Below are 22,405 nucleotides of genomic sequence, written 5' to 3' on the forward strand. Positions count from 1 at the left end.
CTGAGTTGCTCTGCTTTGCTCTGTTTGTGTGAGGCCTGTGGGTGTCAGGATGGCTCCAAGGTGTTTCCCCCCCGTGCTCCGTCCGCCGTCTGTCTTCCTCATGTCCACGGCCCTCCCAGCCCGGTCCCCCTGTAGCATAGGCCTTCGGGTCGCGCCTGTGGTGCTCTGTGGAGTCGTGACTTTTTGCCCCATTGTGGCTGCTTCTGTCCACGTTCTTGACAGACAGGTGGGTTGCAGGAATCCTGTGCACCCCGTCCCGGAGCCTCTGAGCAACACTTGGTGGGAACTGCTCTGTCCCCTTTCCACAGTGCTCTGTGGCTCGGCTCTGTTCACAGCACCGCCCCGCTTCCCGCCCCGCTTCCCGCCCTGCTCTCGGACTGTCCTCACCTGCACTGTCCTCACCCGCAGCATCTCTTATCTTGTCTGGTGGGGGATGGAACGGGTGGGGGGAGGGGTGGGAACTGAGGGCACTTCCGGCCCACAGGGGAGGCAGGGCCGGAGCAGGCAAGTGCTGGCCTCCTGGGCTGCAGACCCTCCCCCTGCTGCGCCCCGTGCACGTGGCAAAGCACGGGGCAAAGCGAAGGTAGCGAAGGTGCCAAGCCTCGCAGCCGGCTCCACCCTTCATGTCCCCCCCCCCCCCCCCCCCCCCCCGCCCCCGTCCCCAGCCTGGCTGCTCTGCTTGCGCTCCTGCAGCGTGCGCTGCCCGAGGTCTCCCGCGTGTCTTTGCTGGTCGTCGCCTCCTCTGCCCCCTGCCATGGGATGTGTGGGGGCAACGCCAGCAGCTGCCCAGCCTTTGGGGGGAGTGAGCAGACTCCAGAAGGGGTCTGAGAGGAGGAGAGGAACATGGGGGAGGAGGGAGAAAGGTCAGAGCCAGCGTTCCGCTTGGTTCTGCCTGGGGGAGCAGGCGAAGGGCCTTGCTCCCTGCTACAGCCTCTGTGTCCTGGAGTCAGCCCTGGCTGCAACCCCTTCACCATGCCCCCCTCTGCAGCCCCTGCCGGCCCCTTCCTGCTGCCCCCCTCCCTTCCAGGAAGGCGGCTGCGTCCCAGGCTGTCCTGCTGCAGAGCCCACGGGCAGGCTCCTCTGTTGCTGCCGCGCTGTTGGGCGCACAGCTCTTCTCTCCCTGCTGTCCCTAGGGGGCATCTTGGGTTCGGTCACCACCAAGGTCACCGCCGAGGTGTGTTCTAGCCTCTGCGGTGAAGGGCTGGGCCCAGTACCGGCCACAGTGGGGCCAAGAGCCAGGAGCCAGTTTCCACAGGAGGCTGCCCTGGGCCTCCCAGCCTGGGCGTGGGCTCCTGAGGGGCTGGGTGAAGGTGGCTCTTCCGGGGGTTCCCGGGGCCCCGTCTCGGCTCCTTTCTGGCCCAGGCCACCTGCGCAGCCGGCCGGGAGTCGCGCTTCTCTTGGGTGGCCATCATGGGTCTGTCAGGCATCGAGCGGGTTCTGCTTCGGGGCCTCCCACCTCCCTCAGGCCTGCCTCAGATCTGTGTTCCTACACCGTTGACCTCTGGGGGGGAAGCGAAGAGAGAAAACCAATTGTGGCCAGACCGAAGCTGCATTATAGGACAGATGCTTCCAGGCACAGCCTTGAGGGCATCTAGAGACAGGCTGAGGGGCTGCGCACCCCCCTCCAGTCCCCCAGGGTCCCCTGTCCTGTTACTGCTCGGTCTCAGGCCAGCAGCTCCCTCTCGAGGTAGAGTGCTGGGCCCCCGGAGGGTTACTTCAGGTCTGGGGCCCTTCCAAGGTCACTCAGACTCTCAGGGCAGGAATTCTGTCTGGTGAGTCCCTAGGTGGTTGGATGCCCTAGTCCTGCCCAGAGGGACAGTCACCGCCTGCGTGTCCCTCTGGGGTCTGCGGGGACTCATTGGGCCTGAGGACACGTCTTTGTTCTTGCCTGTGTCCTCAGAGAAGAGCCTGGAGCAGGAGCTAGCTACCACCATCCTAGACATCGAGGACCTGGTCAGAAGTGGGAATAAGCATAGGTAAGACCCCTGCGGCCAGACAGCAGCCGCCCGTCCATCCTTCTAGAACAGGTTCTGCCACGACGAAGCCGGGCACGCCACTTCCTTTGCTTTGCTCCCTTGACTAATCGTAAAATTAATGGTTGTTTGGTGTGAAAATAGTGGTTTTGAATACCGGGGCAGCAGGGAAGCTGTCCCTGCTGCCCAGGTGACCACAGTGCCGACGGGGAGCCCCGGCCTCCTGACGGACTTGCTCCGGCTTCCATCAGCCAGTGGGCACGGTGCTGAGCTTCTCTACTCGTCTGGTTTCCACAGAACCCGCTTGCTTTTCCGATCTTTGTGTCGATCTCTTATGGCTTCAGGGCTTCGGGCTGTGCTCAGATAGGACTGAGCGTTTTCTTTCTGATTGCCGCGCTCTCTACCTGGGAATAGGACTGGGGTTTTTTGTTTGCGTTGATTTTTTAACAGGTGACCCGCTGCCATGGTTGAAAACTGGTGGCGTGAACCGTAACGCAGTGAGCCCTCCTGCAGTCCCCAGGCCCCGGCTCCCGTCTGAGCCCCCGTGCAGCACTGGGCTCCTGCCTCTTGCTTGCCTGTGGGAGGCACGGCGTGCAGCCTGGCCGCCGCCCGGCGGGAGCCCCCCGAGGGCCTGGACCTCCCTCGTGGCTCCAACATGAGCCTCCCTCCCCTCCACAGCCTGTGCCCGTACTACCTTTCTCGGAACCTGAAGCAGCACGCCGACATCATCTTCACGCCGTACAACTACTTGTTGGACGCCAAGGTGAGGTCTTGGCCCCGGCCGCTGACGATTGCTGGTGCCAGTGGCATCCCTGGGCTCGTGCCGGACTGCCAGAGCCTCAGTGGGTCAGTGTCTGAGAGACCTGCAGAGCTGCAGGTGTGTGTGCGAGGCCTCTGCCTCCCTCCCCGGTCTGGGGGCCGCTGTCGCCAGCGTGGGGCCGTGGGTCTGCCGTTCCGAGCTCTGTGGGAGCGGGCGGGCTGGTGGAGTGAGGCCGCCCGGTGGCTGCATCCGAGGCCCGTCCCTGGCCTTGTCCTGGCGGCTCGGCTTGTCTCGTCCCAGGTGGGCCCGGTGAGGCAGCCCTGAGCGTGTGGTCCCAGCCTCCCTTGCAGCCGTCTCTCGAGATGCACGTGCCCACCCGTCCTCGCAGCCCTCTTGCTCCAGTGCGGGCCTCGCGCCCCATGTGTGCGGCGGCTTGGCCTTCGTGTTGCCGCAACAGGGTGGACGGCTCGCCGCCCGGTCCTTACCGTTCCAGCACGACCGTGGTGCGGGCAGTTAGCCAGCGTGGGTGGTGCTGGTGCTCGGTGGCGGGAGGGGAGAGGGGCAGAGCACGGGGGCTGGGGTGGGTGCCCCAGATCGGGCTTGTCTCCGAGGGGGCGGCCTTCAGGGGCCATGGAGAGAGCAGGGGGAAGCGGAGGGTGGCCACGGGTGAGGGAGGCTCCAAAGCGGTCCGGACCCTGCTCAGAGCGTGGGGCGCCCCGGCGACTGGCCGGCCCCACCCCGGCATAGGTGCCCTGGGCCTGACAAGGCGATTGTCTGGCTGACCTGGAATGGCAGAGGGTGGAAGGGGGCGAGGCAGCCGTGACGGAGGCCGGAGATGGGGGCTCCAGGACGGGCTGCGGTGACCAGGCTGCTGGCCAGGGTCGCACGGCAGTACCACCGAGACACGCCCGCACGGTGGCAGCTGGTTTTCGGCAGGCTTGCTTAGGTATTTCAGCGGGAAAAGGAAAGGTTTGGGACTTTTTTCTCTAAAAATTGGCGCTGGAATCGGATGTCTGTTTGGAAGAGAATGAATTTCAGCAGTTCCCTGGTCCTGCACAAGCCGGATGGAAGAGCCGGACGCACAGAGCTCCTCCAGGACGGAGCAGGGAGGCGGGCCCGGCTCTTGCCCACACACACCGCACACCGGCCACACAGAGCTCCACGTTGGAGTTCGCCACAATCGAAAGCCTTGACTCCTAGAAGAAGTGGAAAATTAAGAAAATGGTAGCAAATCACAAAGGGAGAGTTTTCGTGGTGCTGTGGACTGCGCCCGAGTCTGGGTGGCGTTTCCGTCACTCGGCCAGCCATCCCAGAGGCAGGTAGCTGGGGCGGCCAAGTCAGCCTATGCACGGAGAATGCACAGCTGGTCTGGAGAAAATGCAGGTTAAAACCATAGGGGGTGGCCTTGTGCTCCCACCAGAGTGTCCGGAAGTAGTCCGGTGACCAGTGTCCGCCAAGGACACAGGGCCATGCCGGGCTCCTCCGCTCACGGTGTGTGGTGGGGGGGCCGCTCTGGTCGCACACCCGAGGGGAGCAACTAGGCCAGAGCCTTGCTGCCTGGGGTCCACACCAGGAAAAGCCCGTCCTTCAGCAGCGGGCGTCCCCGAAACAGCGCCACGAGCCGTGAGGAGGGCTGGGCTGTGACCACATGTCAATGACACACGTGGGTCTCAGAACACACTGCCCATGGGCCGTCAGATGAGCCCTGCTGCCTGACTCTGTTTCCAGGACAGCCCAGGAAAGGCAGACCTGACCCCCACTCACAAGGATGGTCAGAGCCCTCGGGTAGGGGGAGGGGAGCGGGTCTACTCTCCCGCGTGCCGAGCCCGCAGTGCTCGCATCTGTCAAGACCCAACTGCACACTTAAAACGGACGCTCTATTTTTATGAGAATCGGATGGCAGAAGCCTCTGAAGTAAAGAGATACTGGCCTTGACCCCACCCAGGTCCGCCCCAAGTCAGCAGCAGCCCAAGCCCTGCTCGGGCCTCCTCCATTCTGTGGCTGTGTGGCTGCATGGTGTGGGTCACGCGCCCAATGCCTTGTGCTGCGTGTCGCCGGAAGGGACCCCTGGCGTCCGGCTCAGTGGGTGGGGAGGTCCGGGCAGGCCTGCGGGGGCTTCCCTGCCGGCCTCGAGCCTCTCCCAGCCCCTGTCCTCCCTCGTGCTGCAGAGTCGCCGAGCCCAGGGCCTTGACCTGAAGGGGACAGTTGTGATTTTTGACGAAGCTCACAATGTGGTGAGTGTCCAGGTGGTCTTTCCGCCACCTCCCCTCCCCTGTGTCCCTGCACAGAGCAGTGCAGACCTTTCTGTCCAAGGCCTGCCAGGATGTGCTGGACAGCCCTGTGGCCGTTGCCACCCAACTCTCACGGGCCCTGCTTGGTCTCGTTCTCTTTGTCCCTTGCTGGCCGCCTAACCTGATGCTTGCCCCCTGGTGACCACAGCCGGTCCCTCCCTGTTACCTCTGCCCGTCCACCGCCTTGCTATGGTCTCTGCTCGGGGCCTGTGTTTCCAGGAATGGCTGCTCTTGAGCAGGGCAGGGGAGGAAGGCCACTTGTGTGCTCTGGAGCCTAGTGTCCCGGGACAGCAGCGGCCGCCCTCAGGCCTCCACTTGGCTCCAGGCGCTTGTTAGCAGGGGGGATGGTACCATGGGTCTAGTGGGCCATGTCTGACTTTTGAGAAAAGCCAGAAATCTCTAGATTTTTTTAAAGTTTATTTTTTTTAGTCATCTCCACACCCAGCTTAGGGCTCAAACTCATGACCCCAAGATCAAGGGTCGTGTGCTTCTCTGACGGACCCAGCCAGGCGCCCCCAGAAATTTCTGTCCTGAATGGGAATTTTCCAGTTACGAAATTTCAAACATTGGTGTGGTGGTTTGGCTGTCTTTGGACCAGTGTGTGACCTGGCCGTAGGGACCGTGGGATGGGGCTTCCAGCAGCCTGCACCCTACCCCCACCTCGGCTTCCTGGGTCCCCGGGTCCCTGCCCCCGTTTGGCCATAGCCTGATGGATGTGCTTGGACTCCCAGGAGAAGATGTGCGAGGAGACGGCGTCCTTTGACCTGACCCCGCATGATTTGGCTTCGGGACTGGATGTCCTAGACCAGGTTCTGGAGGAGCAGACCAAGGCAGCCCAGCAGGGCGAGCTCCACGTGGAGTTCAGCGCGGCTGCCGACCCAGGTGAGCGTACAGGTGGGAACGGAGAGACGGGCCGCAAGGTGCTCTCAGGGGTCCTGGAGGCCAGAGTCTTCCCAGGGCCCGCCCTTCAGGTCATCGTTTGGGGACAGTATGGACTTCTTTCCGAGTTTTCTTGGGGCTTCACAGACCAGGAAGTAGGTGCCACCCAGCCAATGCAGCATTTTCTTAAGACCTTTCTGTGCTTTCCAGTCGGTTTTCCAGTCGGTACAGACTTTACCATACAAACGAGAAGCAGGGGCACCCGGGCGGCTCAGTCAGTTAAGCAGCTGCCTTCAGCTCAGGCCATGCTGCCAGGATGCTGGGATCGAGCCCCGCGCCGGGCTCCCTGCTCAGTGTGGAGGGGACCCCTGCTTTGCTGCCCACTTTGATCCCCCTGTGAAGTGATGACCGCCAGATTCTTCGGCTGTGAAGTTACTGCTTCCGTTGGTAATTCCTAAGAAGCCTGTGGCATCCGTGAGCGGTTCCTCCCTGATTTAACGATTGCAAGGTGATGAGTCTCACGTCTGGATGCCTCTCATTGCTGAAGCCGGCGGGATCTGGCTTGCTCACCTGCACAGCATGGGAGTGACCGCCCGCATGGGCAGCACCACAGCTCCCACGCTCGCTCCCGCGCTGTCCAGAGCCACGCGTCTCGCGCTCACTCCCTCCCCAGTCTCATCGGCGTCTCCAGTGAGAATTCCTCGTCGTCTCACCTGTCGGTTGGGTCCTGGAAGGTTCCGCAGTTTTCCAGAGAGCAGATGCCCACCGTGAGGAAGGAAAGCTTGCTCCCGGAGCTGCGTGGTGGTGCCTTCGTGGCCTGAGTCTGAGCTGGTCAGAAGACGGTGCTGCGGTGTCCTTGGTTGTCCCCCACCCCCGCTGCGGCCGTGTGGTCATTTTAGGGTCCTTTCTTACCCCGCACTGCTTCTTGTTGACTTTATTAGTGGGTTGCCCTTGGGTGTCTGACACGCGACTGTGGTTCTGGACGTCGAGATACCTGAGGGAAGCGTCTTGCTAGGTCCTGGTTTGTCCTTGCTGGGCTCTGTTTCCCTCCGAAGGAGCGGACACAAGCACGTTTCGTTTACTCCTCTCTGCCGCACACGGGGCCATGCGGTCCCTTGTATGTGCACGACACTTGGCTGTGTTCATTCCTCATGCGTCCTGCAGAGCCCCCCCCCATACAGAAGCTCCCCTCTCCTCAGCTGCCGCCTCCCTGCCGTGGGGGCCTGGGTCCGTCTGTGGGATACTGGGTCGTTTCCGGCGTTCTGTGATTACCAGCAGGGCTCTCCGAGTGACCCGGGGCGGACGCAGCCCTGGGTCCGTTCCGGGAATCGGGGCTGGGGGCAGCTGGGAAGCGTGCGGCTGGGTTGCTGAGCCTGGCCTGTGTGGTGGCTGGGCGGCCTGGCCAGCAGGGTGTGACCTTGGCCTGTGCTCATGTGCCCGTCTCGCAGATGGAAACGGCTCTCAGTGCGGTTTTGATGTGCTTTTCTCTCAGAAGTGAAATGGAACGTTTTTTCCGGTTGTTTGAGGAATGCGTACTTGGGCTTGGAAGTGGCGGTCCTGGTGGGTGTGATGTCCTCGTTCTGTCCCAGGACACCCCAGGGCGCAAGCCACCCTCCGCAGCCCGTGCTGGTCAGAGTGTCGCACCTTGCCTGTTCTTGATAACCTCCACGGCTTGGGGGACGGTCGGTGAAGCCTTCTGTGGAATGTGCCTTGGTTGGGAGGTGTCTGCTTTCCTCCCGGGTGTGCTGGGGGGGCGGCTCTGGGATTTGGGAGGAGAGCGCACGGACAGCACGTTCTCACACCCCGCTGCGGCAGGGGTTTCTGGTGGGTCGTGGGTCTGATGAGGGCTTTGTATCCAAAATATATGCAGAAACTCCTACCACTCGAGAAGACAACCCAGTTAGAAAGAGACGAAAGCCAGGAAGAGACGCTTCTTCAGAGTAGACGGCCCAGTGGTCAGTGCGCGCGGAGGCACGAGGTGGCCCCGGGAGGCGGCCCGCACGGCCGGCGGGCGGCAGGGCCACGCTGAGTGGCCCCCGTGGCGGAAGATGGAGAACGGCGCGGCTTCTCCGAGGCCTCTCGTCACAGGCCAGGCCGAGGGGTGGCGCGTCTTCCCGTGAGGAGGCTGGGTCTGGTTCTTGCCGGGTCCGCGGGAATGTCACCGTGCTCCGTGCGGGGGAAGGCCAGGCGGTGGTGCGCCAACCGTGTCACGCCGGTGACCGGGAGGGACAGTTTTCTAAGACGCTCTTCGCCGCAGCTGTTGCTTGGCGGCGCCGTTACTACAGGAAAGGCTGGGTGGAGGCGGGACATGTTTCCGGTTTTCTGGTTTGGGAGTTTGAATTCAATCCTGACTGTGGTCTGTCCCTGTTCGCCTCAGGAGGAGAGTAGTTCTTAATGTCGTCGGTGTGCTTGCATTTAAAACAGACGACGGCGTCGGTCCCCCGTAAGCCTCGTCATCGCTGAGCTCAAGGGTCCCTTCCTCAGCCATTCCCGTGGTCCCACCAGGCGCTGATGGGGCGTCGGGATGCTGCTCACTCACTCCCACACTTCCTGTCCCATCCTGGCCACCAGCCACATCTCCAGGGAGTCCTGGTCTCGTCTCCTGGGAGGTGTTCTCTCGAGAACCCACCATGTGGGCACAGGGACCCTTGTTTGTTGCTGGCTCAGTCGTTGTCCTGGGTCTCCGGTGAACCAGGCCAGGGAGTGTGTCCCCACACGTGAGCGTGCCCACAGCGTGTCCCTGCGCTCGCACTGCTGTTGCTGGCCGGCGTTTGGGCTGTGGGGTCTCAGCCCCGCGCTTGTCCGCGGCCGTCTCTGTGCCACGGCCACTTGGCGGAACAGATTCCTGCTCTTTGGGGCCCCATGGCTGGAAGTAGCCGTGACTGTGCCTCTGCTGCTCCCCCAGGGCTGCACTTGGAGCTGCAAGACATCGCAAAGCTCAAGAGTGAGTGCTGCCCCTCCCCCACAGCTGGCGGCCACACCTGACGCCACAGCTGGGGGGGGGCACGCCTGACCGACACCTTGCCCTGCAGCGATCCTGCTGCGCCTGGAGGGGGCCATCGATGCTGTTGAGCTGCCGGGGAACCACAGCGGCGTCACCAAGCCAGGGAGGTAAAGGAGAGTGGGTGTGCCAGGCTCTCCTCGTGGGCCACCTGCCCCGCCCCCACGCCTGTGAGGTCTGGGTGGGTTTCGGCGGCCCGCGAGGGGTTACCGTCTGTGCGCCAGGTTGTCTGGGGAGCCTCGGGGGTGCTGTGTGCGCAGGCCTGGCTACTGGCCCGGCCGCCCCCCGCTCTGCCAGCCACCCCTTGCCGCCTCTGTGGACCGGGAGGGCTCTGACCAGGGCACAGGGCAGCTGGGTGTGTCTCGCAAAGGTAGACAAGGGATCATGTCCTGGGGTTGGTGGTCGCTCTGATCCGGGCTTGGGTTCTGGAGGCACGGAATGTTCTAGAATGTGCTGGAGCACTGCTGCCTGCCTTCTTCCCAGGCCGGTCGGCCGCGCTGTGCTCAGAGCCTCCCACTGGCTTCACAGATGAGCCAGGCTCCTCGGCCAGCCCCACCCACGCTTCCAAGGCCCAGACGGCAGGACTTGCCTTTTCCTCTGCACTCAGGGCTCCCGAGGGCACAGGCCTCCCTCCCCTCTGGGTTTGGCCTGGAGAGGGCTCCGCTCAGGCATCTGAGGGAAGGCAGCTTCAGAGGCCGCTGGCTGTCAGTGGCTCCTGAGCCTAGCCCGGGGCCCTGCCTGAGCCTCCCTCCTCCACAGCTACATCTTCGAGCTGTTTGCCGAGGCCCAGATAACGCTTCAGACGAAAGGCTGCATCCTCGACTCCCTGGACCAGATCATCCAGCACCTGGCAGGACGTGAGGCCCCAGCCTGCCCTGCCGCTGCCGCTGCACTGGCCCCCACACGGGGCCTTGACCTAGGCCCGTAGCCTGCCACAGCTCCGGGGGAATGTCACCCCGGAGCTCCTTTTCTGACTGCGACGTCTGGGCCACCGTGCCGTTGGACGGGCGTGTTTTATGAAGCTCAGCCCGGCTTTTCTGTTTCCTGGTCAGCCCCTTTCAAGGAAGAGCAGTGGGGACGTGGCGGGCTCGTGGGCCACGGGACCCACCAGCTTCTCTCCTCACCGCCCCCCTCCCCCACCGTGTCTCCACCCTGAGGCTGCCCTGCGGCCCCCCTCTGCTGGGTGGGCCTCGTTCTCATCTCTGACCAGCCTGGCTGTCCTCCAGCCCTGCCTGACCACAGAGCCTCTCTTTCTCATCCCACTGACCCCCGAGGGCGCGCCCCACACCAACACGGGGTTGAGGCTGAGCTTGCTCGCGGGTCCTGAAGGTGGGGGGGTCTGGTGGCTCCTGTGGCGGGGGTGTGGGATGGCCAGCGGCTGCTGCTCCCACAGGTGCGGGGCCGTTCACCAGCACGGCAGGCCTGCAGAAGCTCTCGGATATCATCCAGGTAGCAAACGTGCCGCGTCGCCTTTCCTGACGGTAGCTAAGGGGCGCTTTGTCATCCTGGAGCTGTTACTGATTCAGCCTTGGCGGGACAAGACTAGGCTTTGAATCAACGGCCCCTGACGCGTGTTTCCTCTGGCCCTGAAGGCCCACTGCTGGGCCCTGGGGGCGACGCCATGCATGGCTGTTCTGGTCAGTCCCGTCCGGGGCAGGTGCTCAGGGGCAGGTGGGACGAGGGCCTGGCAGAGTCCCCTGGTTTTCATACAGGCTCAGTGTCTGCGACCTGCCACCTGCCGTCATTTTCTCACAACTTATTTCTTCTAGTTCTTCCTTTTTTTTCTTAATCTTTTATTTATTTGTTAGAGAGAGCGAGGGAGCAGGGGGAGGGGCAGAGGGAAAAGCAGACACCCCACCCCACTCAGCAGGGAGCCAGATCCGGGGCTCAGTCCTGGGACTCTAAGATCATCATCTGAGCCGAAGGCAGACACTTAACCAACGAGGCCACCCAGACACTCCCTCAAGTTCTTTCTTTTTTTTTTTTTTTTTTAAAGATTTTATTTATTAGACAGAGATCACAAGTAGGCAGAGAGGCAGGCAGAGAGATAGAGGAAGGGAAGCATGCTCTCCACTGAGCAGAGAGCCCGATGTGGGGCTCGATCCCAGGACGCTGGGATCATGACCTGAGCCGAAGGCAGAGGCTTTAACCCACTGAGCCACCCAGGTGCCCCTCCCTCAAGTTCTTTCTTGAACCAGCTTTTTAGAGGAAAGTCAAAGCGTGGGCCTGTTAGAGAATGAAAGGGCATAGGCTCTGTCTGCCCAACCCCGTATCTGGTCCCTGGGCCTGCCCACGCAGAGATGCATTCAGACTTCTAGGGTGAGTGCGTTGGGCAATGCCTGTGAACCCAGGTGGGGCCCATGGGCCTGGCGTTCAGAGTTGGCAGGCGTGATCAGCGTGTCCTCTGGGATCCACTTTGGGGTGGGGGGCAGCCCCCAGGGCTCGCTGAGCCCCTCCTGCCACATGCAAACCATCTCTTTCCCTGGCCAGGCAACCAGTGGGGACAGGACACACCTCAGGGTCTATGGACATGGCTGCTTCCTGCCCCCCCGGTGTGCTGACCTGTGTCCAGCCGTCCTCGGGCCTAGCTGAGCCATCTCCTTGGTTCAAGTGGACGAGCCAGGCTCTGTTTCCCTCAGTTGGGTGGCTGCCAGGCCAGCTGAGGGCCCTCTCTCGCCTTGCTAGGCCTTTTGGAAGAGGACTTTTGGTGGCCAGAGGCCCTCAGTGAAAGCACGACACGGGAGGCCGTGCCGTGTGGTGTGAGTGACTGCCATCCGGGCACTAGCGGTCATGCTGCAGGGCCTGGCTGGGGAGGCCCCAGCACCCAGGGTGCCCCTTGCTGTGTGAGGGCTCAGAGGGCAGGAGGGCCCTGGGTCTGGGCACGGCCTCGTTTGTGGCAGCCGCCCTGTGTCTGTACGGCGCGACGCTGGAGATCAGGAGGGGGCGACCCCGCAGCCCAGGGGATGTGTCCCGCAGACCTGGCGAGACCCTGCCAGTGCTGTGATTGAGCGCGGGGGGTCCGTGCCCTTGAGTGTGATGTGAGGGCTGGCCTTGTCCCTGAAGTGCCAGGCTCTGCCTTGGCATCCTCCCAGCACTCCTGTGAGGGGACAGCAGGCACCCCAGACTGCTGCTGCCTGGAGCCACAGCCCTTTGTGACTGTCGGGTCTCTGGCCCCCGCCCCCGTCTGCAGCTCCTGGCAGTCAGGCCCCTGGCCCTCCCCGCCCGGAGTGCCTGTTTGTGCTCTGGGGCCGAGTGCCCCTTACCCCGTGCGTTAGGCCTTTCCTTTGGCAGCTGCCCTGGGCAGGTCTGGCAGATGGCTCAGTGTCCATGGCCGCCTGGTGCTGCCTGTGGGCCTGCGTCTCACTCTGCCGTGTCTCCTCCTGCGGGGGGCAGTCCCCACAGCTGGCTTTGGGGCAAGGTGGGTGCCCTGGGCCAGCCCGGGACCTCAGGGGGTCAGTGGGCTGTGGTGAATGCGCGAGGGGCTGCCAGGCTGAAGCCTGGCGTCTCCCCACATTCGCGTTGCAAGGGAGCCTGAGAACGGGCGTTTGCAGCTGACCCGGGCTGGAGGCTGTGGGAGGGACGGGACTGGTGCCGCAGGATGGCGTGGGACCCGCCCCCCTGCTGAGCAGGCTCCGGCAAGAAGACGGTGTCCTCAGGCTGCTGGCACGGCCCCACCGCGAGCCCGGGCATCGGGCAGGACGGGCCACCCCTCCTGATTTTTCTGTTGGTCACCGAGGGTGCTGACTTGGTTTTCTCCTTGGTTCTGAAGGTCCGTCGCCTGCTCCTGGGGGTTCTAAGAGCACGAGGGTGTCTGCCATGTGCGGCGCCCGTGCTCCCCAGGCGGCCTGTCCCCAGCAGCTGCGTGTTCGCAGCTCGCTGCCCCGCGTGAGGGCACGGCTCCAGTTACCTGAGTTTGGGGTCACTTTTATCCTTTTGCTTGTGGGGGTGAACTAGGTCCTTCCCCTGGCCCCCGACTGCCCTGGGCTGCACCCCCTGAGAGCATGTGGATCGGCTGCTGCGGAGGGCACCTGCAGGGAAGGGGGAGGGGACAGGCAGATGTGAGCTGCTCCCCACCAAGAGGGTGCGGGCCGCTCAGGGCTGGGGCAGGGGGTTAGCACTCCCTGAGCGGCCATCTCCTTTGTGTGGGGACCACATGGCAGGAGTGGTGGCCTCCATTGTGTCCTGCTGACATTGTCCCCCACACCTGCTTTCCAGATTGTGTTTACTGCAGACCCCGCTGAGGGCGGGCCCGGTTCCATGGTGGGGCCTGGGGTCTCTCAGTCCTACAAGGTAGGGGCTGCCTCCCGGGCAGGAGCTCTGGGCACGGGCCTGATTCCTGCAGGGTGGGGGCTGCCCCCAGGACGTGGGATTCCTGGGCTGGGTCTCAGGGTACTTGTCTGTTCTGTCCCTCCAGGTACATATCCACCCTGATGCCGGGCACCAGAGGAAGGCTCAGCGGTCAGAGGCCTGGAACACCACGGCAGCCAGAAAGCAAGGTCCGGTGCCCTTTGTGGGGGGAGGAAGGAACCCCCTCCCCACGCCGCCTCAGTGCAGCCGCATGTCTCGCTGCGCATCTCCAGGCCCTGCCCTGAGTGCACCTGCTCCGAGTGACCTTCTAGCTCACGCCTCGCCAGGGCCCTTGGAGACAGAGCGGTGTGGGCCGATGGCCAGAGCCTGCCCGGGCTCACGTGCTGGGAGGCTGCCGAGCTGGGCTGCGGTCGTCCCCCGCACGTGGGGCCTGCCCACGGGGGCCTGGGCACGTTCTCGTCACCGGTGTCCTGCTTGAGTGCTATCCCACCCGGCAGGCCCGGGATGGGCGGGTTCGGGCCCCACGATCGCGTCTGACGGCCCCCAAGTTCCCGCGGTGCCGGTTCTCTTGGCCCCCCGTGAGGTCAGGCCTCGCCCCACACGTGCTCTCCATGTTGTTGGTCTTACCGGCTTCTGCATGTCCTAGAGCTGGGGCTGCTTGTGACACAGGAGGGTGGGCTCTGTGCAGACATCCTGTGGCCTTCGGTGTCGCTGGTCTCTCCCGGCCAAGGTGTCTGTCCCCATGGCTTCCAGCCCTGGCGAGCGTCCTGGCCACCCCCGGCAGAGTTCAGCACCCATTGCAACTTGGAGATTTTTTTTTTTTTTTAAGATTTTATTTATTTGACAGACAGAGATCACAAGCAGGCAGAGAGGCAGGCAGAGGCAGAGAGAGAAGGGCACTGAGCAGAGAGTCCAATGCAGGGCTCGATCCCAGGACCCTGAGATCACGACCTGAGCTGGAGCCAGAGGCTTAACCCACTGCGCCACCCGGGCGCCCTGCAACTTGAGTGGGATTTGCAGGATACAAGTCAGGCCTTGGGTCCTAAGGTCAGCTGTGCCTCTTGTCCTGACAGTGGCCCTGGTGGCCCAGCCCTGCCTGCGTTCCAGGCCGAACCCCAGCCCCATCCACATGCCCCTTCTAGACCTGCCGACCGCAGTCCCTCGTGGAGCCATGCCCTTGCACAGGAAGAGCAGGGCTGGGAACATGGGCAAGGCCAGCGCCAACCAGGGAGGCTCACAGTGTGACCTTGGTGGGTCACCTGGCCTCTCAGAGCAGGAAGTAGCTTCCGTGAGAGCCGGGGAGGCCAGTGCACCCATCCCTCGTTAGTCGTGAGGTCACAGGAAGCGGTTCGTGCCAGCACCCGAGGCCTCTCCCTACATCCGAGTTCTCTCTCCGTGGAACGCAGACACAGGCAGGGTGTGTAGGTACCAAGGCCAAGTGGGGTGGGGCGTCCCGTGTTCTGGGCAGCTCAGAGAGCATGTAAGTTCTCAGAAATAGCCGCTCCCTGGGCTGGGCGTTTTTTAGGAAGTTGGTTCCTTGCTGACCTTACCGAGAAGCTAGGATGTGCGTGAGCGTGGGGAGTGCTGTCCCCGGGCCTTGCACGGAGTAGGGCCACTCCCAGCCCCCACCGCCTTCCCTGTCACGGGGCCGATCCCGACCCGGAGGTGGAAAAGGTTTTTCTAGCCCCAGAAAGTGGTTTGCTCTTTAGCGCAAGTGTTCCTGCTGCCCCATGAGCTAGCCTGGACTTCAGGCCCCTGTTTGAAGTCGTTCTGCTCGTGCTCTCGTGATGCCCTAAGCTTCCAGAACCTGCTGGAAGCCAGTAGGAGACAGGCTTTCGGTGAACGTGGATGATGACGCCGTTGCTGGCACCTGCCTCCAGGCGAGCGTGGGCTCCTGCTGCCTCTTTGGCGAGCAGGAGTTGGGTTCTGCTTTCTTCTCGTGTCCTTCGGCCAGTGGCCTGTGATGGCAGCCACCGTGCCTGTCCTTTGTGCCCCCAGCCACGTGTCCGTCTCTGTGCAAGTCTGGGTTGGGGCTGGCTGTCCTTGCTAGAGGTGGCGCCCGTGTCTGCCCCTGGGTGCCCGCTCTGGATCTGCTTCCACTCCCAGCACGCCTGGGGCACTCAGCTCAAGGCTCAGGCAGGGCCCCGCGTGGCCAGCTCAGCCTCCCGCGCGCCCCACAGGGAAGGTTCTGAGCTACTGGTGTCTCAGTGCCGGCCGCAGCATGCAAGAGCTGGTCCGCCAGGGCGTCCGCTCCGTCATCCTCACCAGCGGCACGCTGGCCCCTGTGCCCTCCTTGGCTCTGGAGATGCAGATGTAAGGGCTTCCAGAGGCCCTGCGGGGGTGGGGGGGTCCCAAGGCCAGCCTCGGCTTGAGGATCCTGGGGCTCAGGACCTCACAGGGGCCGCCCTGCTACTCCCAGCCCTTTCCCCATCTGCCTGGAGAACCCACACGTCATCAGCAAACAGCAGATCTGGGTGGGGATTGTCCCCAAAGGACCCGACGGAGCCCAGCTGAGTTCTGCCTTTGACAGACGGTAGGGGCCTGGTGGATGAGGTGGGCCGGCGGTGGCCACTTGCCAGGGCCCTTGTGACCGTCGGCTCTTGGCTTTGCGCAGGTTTTCAGATGCGTGCTTGTCCTCCCTGGGTAAGGCGCTAGGTGAGTGCCCGTGGAAAGCCCTGAGCTCCATCTTGGGCTCCCACCCCATTCTGGGGTGTCTGGGGCTCCCTGTTGGGAACCATGGGTGGCCCCTGTGCACACCGGCTGAGCAGAGCCACGGCCCTTCCAGGCAACATCGCCCGCGTGGTCCCGCATGGGCTCCTGGTCTTCTTCCCTTCCTACCCCGTCATGGAGAAAAGCCTGGAGTTCTGGCGGGTGCGTCCCCCTTCCGTGTGTCCTGGGGTCGGAGGGGAGCCCCAAGCAGCCAGGGGTCTGGCAGGGCTAGGGTACATGCCGGGCCCTGGGGAGTAACAGGTGTGACGGCCGTCCCTTTGCCCATCTCTTCGCACAGGCCCATGACTTTGCCAGGAAGCTGGAGGCCCTGAAGCCCGTGTTTGTGGAGCCGAGGAGCAAAGGCAGCTTCTCAGAGGTCCGAGCAGTCGGGGCTCCACGGCCCCTCGTGGCTCTCCTGGGCTGGCCACTGTCCCTGACCAGCGGCTCTGGCGAGCGCTAGGCTTACATGGACCTGACCTGTGTCCTTTCAGGAAGTTTGAGCGTGGGGGTGATGACCGCAGGCCCTTGTGTCTGAGGGGCCAACACCGAAGCAAGGCTCCCCCTTCCCTTGCTCCCCAGCCCTGGGACCCCCATGCTTTCTGGGAAACATTGAGCAGGCTCTGGGTCAGCCTGGGAACCTGTGCCATGAGGAAGCTGCTGGAACCCTGCTGGCCCACCTCCCAGCCCGACAGCCTTTCATCTCGGGGGGTGAGACGTGGGGTCTCGCTCCCGCAAATGGAAGGAGCTGACTGGTCTCTTCGTCCAGGTGGTGGACGCCTACTACAAACAAGTCGCTGCTCCTGGGTCCAGCGGGGCCTCTTTCCTGGCCGTGTGCCGGGGGAAGGTGAGGCTGCCAAGGGTCTGGGTCCTGCACTCACTGGCCCGTCGGGTGCCTATGTTGGGGGGAAGCTCGCAGTGCGTGACCCGGGGGCTGCGACATGGTGAGATGGGCCAGTCTGACCCTCTCCCCGGGGCCCCCAGTCCAGCGAGCCTGTGTCAGGACAGTGTAGCCCTCTCGTCCCTCGCTGGGCAGTCGTCCCCAAGCAGCGGCTCTCGGCATTGGGAGGGAGCACCCCTCTCCGGCTGCGGGTGGGAAGGACGGCAGGGGCTCCTGCGAGTGAGAGGCCCTGGGGGCTGCGAGTCCCACGGAGGGTTTGGCCCAGGGTGGGAGGCTTCCCTCTCCCTGCCCACTTGGGGGTGCCTGTGCCCCCGAGGCTCCGGGCTTGGGCAGATGGGGAAAAGAGTGCCCACTGCCCCCCCAGGCCAGCGAGGGCCTGGACTTTGCGGACGTGAATGGCCGAGGTGTGATTGTCACGGGCCTGCCCTACCCTCCACGCATGGACCCCCGGGTGGTTCTCAAGATGCAGTTCCTGGACGAGCTGAAGAGCCTTGGTGGGCCTGGAGGCCAGGTGAGGGGCCCATAGGCTTACGTGGGGGTGGGCGGGCGGGACCGGAGGCCTCTTGACCCAACCCTCCCCCCACGACAGCTCCTCTCGGGGCACGAGTGGTACCGGCAGCAGGCGTTCAGGGCCGTGAATCAGGCCATCGGGCGGGTGATCCGGCATCGCCATGACTACGGGGCCATCTTCCTTTGTGACCACAGGTGTGGCTCTCCCCAGCTCGCACGGGACCCCTGCCCTGCGGCCTCTCGGCACCCGCCGGGCGCTGATCCTTCCCTTGGCGCAGCTGGGTCTGGGCCTGGGCTGGGGGTGGGGGGTGGCGGGCGGCGCTCCCAAGCTGACAGCCGCTCCTGGCCAGGTTCGCCCAGCCGGACGCCAGGGCCCAGCTGCCTGCCTGGGTGCGCCCCCACGTCAAGGTGTACGACAGTTTTGGCCACATCATTCGGGACGTGGCCCAGTTCTTCCGTGCTGCTCAGAAAACAGTGAGTTCCTAACGCCCAGCTGGCCATATGCTCGTGCCCTCCCCGGGGGAAGGGTCTGTGCGGGACCCTCCCCTCCCCGTGCCCCTGCAGGTGCCCGTGCCAGCTGCACTGCTTGCTGCCCCGCGTCTGGATGAGGGACAAGGTGCTGTCACAGTGGCCGTGTCGCCTGGCCCCCTCTCCACCAGGAAAGCCAAGAGTCTGGACGTGCATGTCCCCAGCCTGAGGCGGAGACCCACGGGTGTGTGTGCCCGGGGTGACGTGGCGGGGCGGGGGCCCCGGGGCTGGTGGCACTCGTGGCCCGATGACCAGAGAGCCTGGCTGAGCCCGAGTGCTGCTGGCGGCGGGGGCGGGGGGGGGGGGGCTGACTTGACCCACGCCCCCTGCCATGGGCTCTCCTGCTGATGCCTGTGCTCGTGCAGGATCGCCCGCCGCGGAGGACGCCGAGAGCAGCCTGTGTGTGGAGTACGAGCGGGCGCCGGGCCTCACGCAGCCCAGGCCTGTGGGACTGCTGGCCGCCCTAGAGCGCAGCGAGCAGCGGGCCGGGGGACCTGCGGACGAGGCCTCCGCTGGGGAGGAGGAGGTGCGGGGGCTCCAGAGACGGGCACAGCCCCCCAAGTCTGCCACCTCCTGGCCACGCTGCGCGCCTGCCCTGCCCCTGGCCCTCAGCTGGGGCCCCCCTACGCGGCTCCGTGGGCTCTTCGGGACGTGACGGGGGCCGGCGCTGTCCGGCTCCTGCCGCACCAGAGACCAGCCCTTTCTGGGACCCTGAGCTGTCGGGGGACACAGCTGCTCAGCCGGAGCCTTTGCTCTGGCCGGACCTAAAGCTCCCTGCACCCTGCTTGCTGCTGGGCGCCTCCCTATCCCTCCCTGCGCCCTGGGCCTTGGGGTGAGCCCAGCCTCAGCAGGAGGTGTAGCCCCCCCCCCCCCGGCCGTCCACACCCTCCTGTCCCTGGTAACAGCTGGCGCCTGAGCCCGCGGCCCGCGAGAGGGGCTGGTGGTGCTGACTCGGGAGAGGGCCCTTCTCCCCAGCTGTGGACCCCTGCGGTGTCCTGGGGGTTCTGGGGGCTTGGAGGGCATGGCCGGAACCACAGTGTGTCACCCTCAGGCACAAGACCTCTCCGCTGCGCGCGTCCCCTGCACGAAGAGGCCTGCCCAGGAACAGAGAGCAGGGAGGAGGAAGATCAGGGTGGTCGGTGGCCGCCAGGTACGGGACACAGCAGCACACGTGGGGGACGGGGTGGGGGGCGGGAGCCCCAGGCTGCCTGGTTCCCCGCGCTGGCCCTGGGGCGTGTGGCAAGGGTCCTCCTCGCTTCCTTCCTGGGGCGCAGTGAGGCCCCGTGCCCTTGCTCCCGGAGGCCTGCACCGCTCCCGCCTCTGGCTGGAACGTGCAAATGACCGCCTTGTCAGCCTCCTCTCTTCTGGACGAGCCTGTCCCGGAGGCTCCCGGGACCTCCTTCCGCCCCTGGGCTCAGGCTGTGTGTCTCCTGCTGCTCCCGGCATCTGGGCGGCTCCGTGCCAGGCTCCAAGTCTGTCTTTCAACTCCGTTTGCTTGGGGAGCGTTTCAGAGCCCCGTGGAGCTCTCAGCAGCAGCCTGTGCCCAGCCCGGGAGCACTGCCCTGTCTGACCTCCTTCACCTTGCCGGGCGCCACAGCGTGTCCCCGAGCTGTGAGGGCTCCCGTGCTTTTGAGGCCCACACGCTTGTGCTCAGCTTCAGGCCTTGCATTTGGTGCTGCTTTCCCGGGAGAGTGCTTTTTGGGTGGCGTGCCTACGTCCAGCAGACAGAGGTCAGGCCCTGGCCCTTAGGCGGGTTTGGTGTGGGGCCTGGGGCCGGGCCAGCTCCCCCGCATCAGCGCTCATGGGTGGGTGCTGACATGCCCCGCTGTGGGGAGGGTCTGCTTCCCAGCCAGCCTCGGAGGAAAGCACTGAAGCGCCGGTGAGTTAGTGCGAGCCGGGAAAGCTCTGGAAAGCCCCGCGCACCATTTGCTTTGTCCGTGTTTCTTGGCTTCTGGGAAGGACTGGGCAGGGCCGGGAGGGGCTCTGCTGCTGTCGGGAAGTGGGCAGGGTGCCAGGAGCCTTGGTGTCGGGCCGGGATCCCTCCTTCCTGTTTTCCGGGCTTCCTTGCTGAGGGTCCCGCGTCAGGGTCGGAGATGTGCCGCACAAGGAGGCTCAGGGATGTGTGAAGGCCCCCGTAGTCACCGAGTACCCCTTTCTGGGAGCTGACTGCCCCCGAGCCGGGGCCGACTGCCGTGTGGGCGCAGGGGTCTTGGCAGAGGAGTGGAGGCCCAGGCCTGGGGGGCAGGTCCACACTCGGCCTCTGCTGCTCCCTGAGGGGCGTGGCTGTGTTCCGCCGCCGCCGCCATCTCCGCCGCCGCCGCCATCCCTGGCCTCCCAGCGGGGCCCCAGAACCGGGACATCCTTCTCCGCAGCCCCGCCCGATGGGCCATCTGTCCTGTGTCCCACAGGAGGGCCCGGCCGCCAGTACGCAGACAGGCAGAGCCAAGCTGTTCATGGTGGCCATGAAGCAGGCACTGAGCCCGGCCGGCTTCGACACCTTCACCAGGGCCCTGCGGGACTACAAGGGCTCTGACGACCTGGAGGCCTTGCTGGCCTGCCTCAGCCCACTCCTTGCTGAGGACCCCGAGAAGCACAGCCTGCTCCGAGGTGCCCTGGGGGGCAGCACCGCAGCTGTTGGGGGGGTGGGCGCCAGGGTCCGTGGTGGTCCCTGCTCCCTAGAGAAGGTGGGGGCGGGTGGCCCAGGATACAGACCCCCCAGCTCAGCACGGTGGAGCCCGCAGGCCCAGACTCCCCCCCCCCCCCCCCCGCAGGCTTCTACCAGTTCGTGCGGCCGCACCACAAGCAGCGATTTGAGGAGCTGTGCCTCCAACGGACGGGCCGCGGCTGTTGCTCCGGGCCTGAGCGCAGCCTTCCTCAGAGGCTGTGGGCCCCGGCGGCGCAGACCCCCAGCGGTGAGCCGGGCCCTCAAACCCATCCCCCGAGAGCCGTCCCCCCCCACCCCCCAGCATGTGCGGCCCAGTCCCAGCCCCTTGCGAGTCTCACAAGCTCACTGGGCCCGGCACCTCTAGAGCCTGGGAGCTCCTGTCCCCATTCAGTGGCTGACCCCTGAGCAGGGACTTTCTCAAAGACAGGGGTCATGGGGACCTGGCTTAGACCCCTTGGCCCCCAGGAGGTGACCGTCCAGCCTGAGAGTCACCTGTCTCCTTTCTGGGCTCTGTGTCCACTGGGGTGTGTGTCTGCCAACCTCCTCCCAGCAGCTGGCTCTGGTCTGGGTCCCGCTGCTGTGGTCTGAGGACGATCGTGGGTCTCAGTCTTCCCTTGGACAGACCCGCCTTCTCCCCGGGGAGCACTCCAGACCCTCGGGGACCAGCTGGTTAGCTCCTTGTGTGTCTGTGTGCCTTCAGGAGAGAAGGAGTGTGACTCCAAGCTGACCCTGGCTCAGGGTGCAGTGGGGCAGCTGGACCCTGGACAGCACCTGAACCAAGGCAGGCCCCACCTGCTCCCCAGGCCAGCCCCCTCAGGTACCAGCCCCTGAACCAGAAACAGAACTGAAGACCCTCGTTGGGGGGGCGGGGGCACACTGGTTCTGCAGGGGTTCCCAGGATGCCCGTGGAGCTCTCTGGGGCCCCAGACCCCTGGCGTGGTCCAAGACCTCTTACCTCCTCACCAGGAGACCCCAGCAGCTGTCCAGAGGGGGGGCCTAGAGCCCCCGGGGCAGAGAAGCAAGGCCAGCCCGCTGTGCGCGCCTACTTGGCAGATGTCCGGAAGGCCCTGGGGGCCGCAGGCTGCAGCCGGCTCCTGGCGGCACTGGCCACGTACAAACAGGATGGGGACTTCGAGAAGGTGGTGGCTGTGGTGGCCGGGCTCACAACGTCCCGGCCTGAGGACGTGCCCCTGTTGCAGAGCAAGTGGCCACAGCAGGAACTTGGCGGGAGGGGGTGGGGGAGGGGGCTGGGGGCGGGGCTGAGCCTGACGCACACCCCCCCCCCCCCCCCCCCCCCCCCCCGTGCAGGGTTTGGCATGTTCCTGAGACCCCACCACAAGCACCGTTTCCAGCAGACGTGCGCGGGCCTCATGGGCCCGGCTGCCGCGAGCACAGGTACTGGGGTGCCGGGCACCCAGGAGGGGAGCCCCATTGTGCCTCCCAACGTCGCCCACGGTGCTCCCAGGCCAGGTAAGCGAGCGTTGCCCAGCCCCACTCAGCCCCGCCGGCCGGGCCGCAGAGAAGCCCGTCAGACTGGCTCCGTCCCCAGGTGCCCCTCAGCGCGAGAATGGCACGACCCAGAGCAAGCCTTCTGCCCTCCTCACGCCCAGCGGGTCCCCCAGCGCCCCCCGCGGGCATGCCCCCGCGGAGTCGGGTAGGTTCCAGGAGGGGCTGCAGGGAATGCTGGCTGCGGGGTGGGGGCGGGGCGGCAGGCGCAAGCTCACGGCGGCCCCCTTGCCGCAGGCTTGGCCTGCCCTGGCTGCGGGGCGGAGGACACGGTCCCTTTCCGGTGCCCCTCCTGCGACTTCCAGCGCTGCCGGGCCTGCTGGCGTCCGCTCCTCCAGGTTGGCAGTGGGGCCCTGCGGACACACCCCACAGCTGTC

The 22,405-nt window shown here is 65.0% G+C and overlaps 1 protein-coding gene across 6 annotated transcripts in view; it reads left to right on the plus strand.

Annotated features, from left to right (window-relative positions):
- Nucleotides 1–22,405, plus strand: part of RTEL1 (regulator of telomere elongation helicase 1) — a 28,994-nt gene that overhangs the window by 6,141 nt on the left and 448 nt on the right. For 4 of the 6 annotated variants that reach the window (XM_045980203.1, XM_045980209.1, XM_045980206.1 and 1 more), the window contains exons 7-35: nt 1,901–1,976; nt 2,652–2,736; nt 4,902–4,967; nt 5,756–5,906; nt 8,809–8,847; nt 8,936–9,014; nt 9,664–9,761; nt 10,298–10,353; nt 13,120–13,194; nt 13,319–13,400; nt 15,393–15,525; nt 15,632–15,745; nt 15,827–15,867; nt 15,998–16,083; nt 16,220–16,297; nt 16,688–16,765; nt 17,184–17,330; nt 17,409–17,524; nt 17,680–17,803; nt 17,894–18,041; nt 18,223–18,383; nt 18,909–19,007; nt 20,266–20,464; nt 20,629–20,769; nt 21,223–21,339; nt 21,489–21,722; nt 21,831–21,992; nt 22,072–22,176; nt 22,266–22,366. In XM_045980203.1, coding sequence (XP_045836159.1) covers nt 1,901–1,976; nt 2,652–2,736; nt 4,902–4,967; nt 5,756–5,906; nt 8,809–8,847; nt 8,936–9,014; nt 9,664–9,761; nt 10,298–10,353; nt 13,120–13,194; nt 13,319–13,400; nt 15,393–15,525; nt 15,632–15,745; nt 15,827–15,867; nt 15,998–16,083; nt 16,220–16,297; nt 16,688–16,765; nt 17,184–17,330; nt 17,409–17,524; nt 17,680–17,803; nt 17,894–18,041; nt 18,223–18,383; nt 18,909–19,007; nt 20,266–20,464; nt 20,629–20,769; nt 21,223–21,339; nt 21,489–21,722; nt 21,831–21,992; nt 22,072–22,176; nt 22,266–22,366 — 3,191 coding nt within the window. The remainder of the gene's footprint in view (nt 1–1,900; nt 1,977–2,651; nt 2,737–4,901; nt 4,968–5,755; nt 5,907–8,808; nt 8,848–8,935; nt 9,015–9,663; nt 9,762–10,297; nt 10,354–13,119; nt 13,195–13,318; nt 13,401–15,392; nt 15,526–15,631; nt 15,746–15,826; nt 15,868–15,997; nt 16,084–16,219; nt 16,298–16,687; nt 16,766–17,183; nt 17,331–17,408; nt 17,525–17,679; nt 17,804–17,893; nt 18,042–18,222; nt 18,384–18,908; nt 19,008–20,265; nt 20,465–20,628; nt 20,770–21,222; nt 21,340–21,488; nt 21,723–21,830; nt 21,993–22,071; nt 22,177–22,265; nt 22,367–22,405) is intronic. The other 2 variants (XM_045980204.1, XM_045980205.1) reach the window with 2 other exon arrangements.

This window comes from Meles meles, chromosome 16 (genome assembly GCF_922984935.1).
Source record: "Meles meles chromosome 16, mMelMel3.1 paternal haplotype, whole genome shotgun sequence".
Lineage (NCBI taxonomy): Eukaryota > Metazoa > Chordata > Mammalia > Carnivora > Mustelidae > Meles > Meles meles.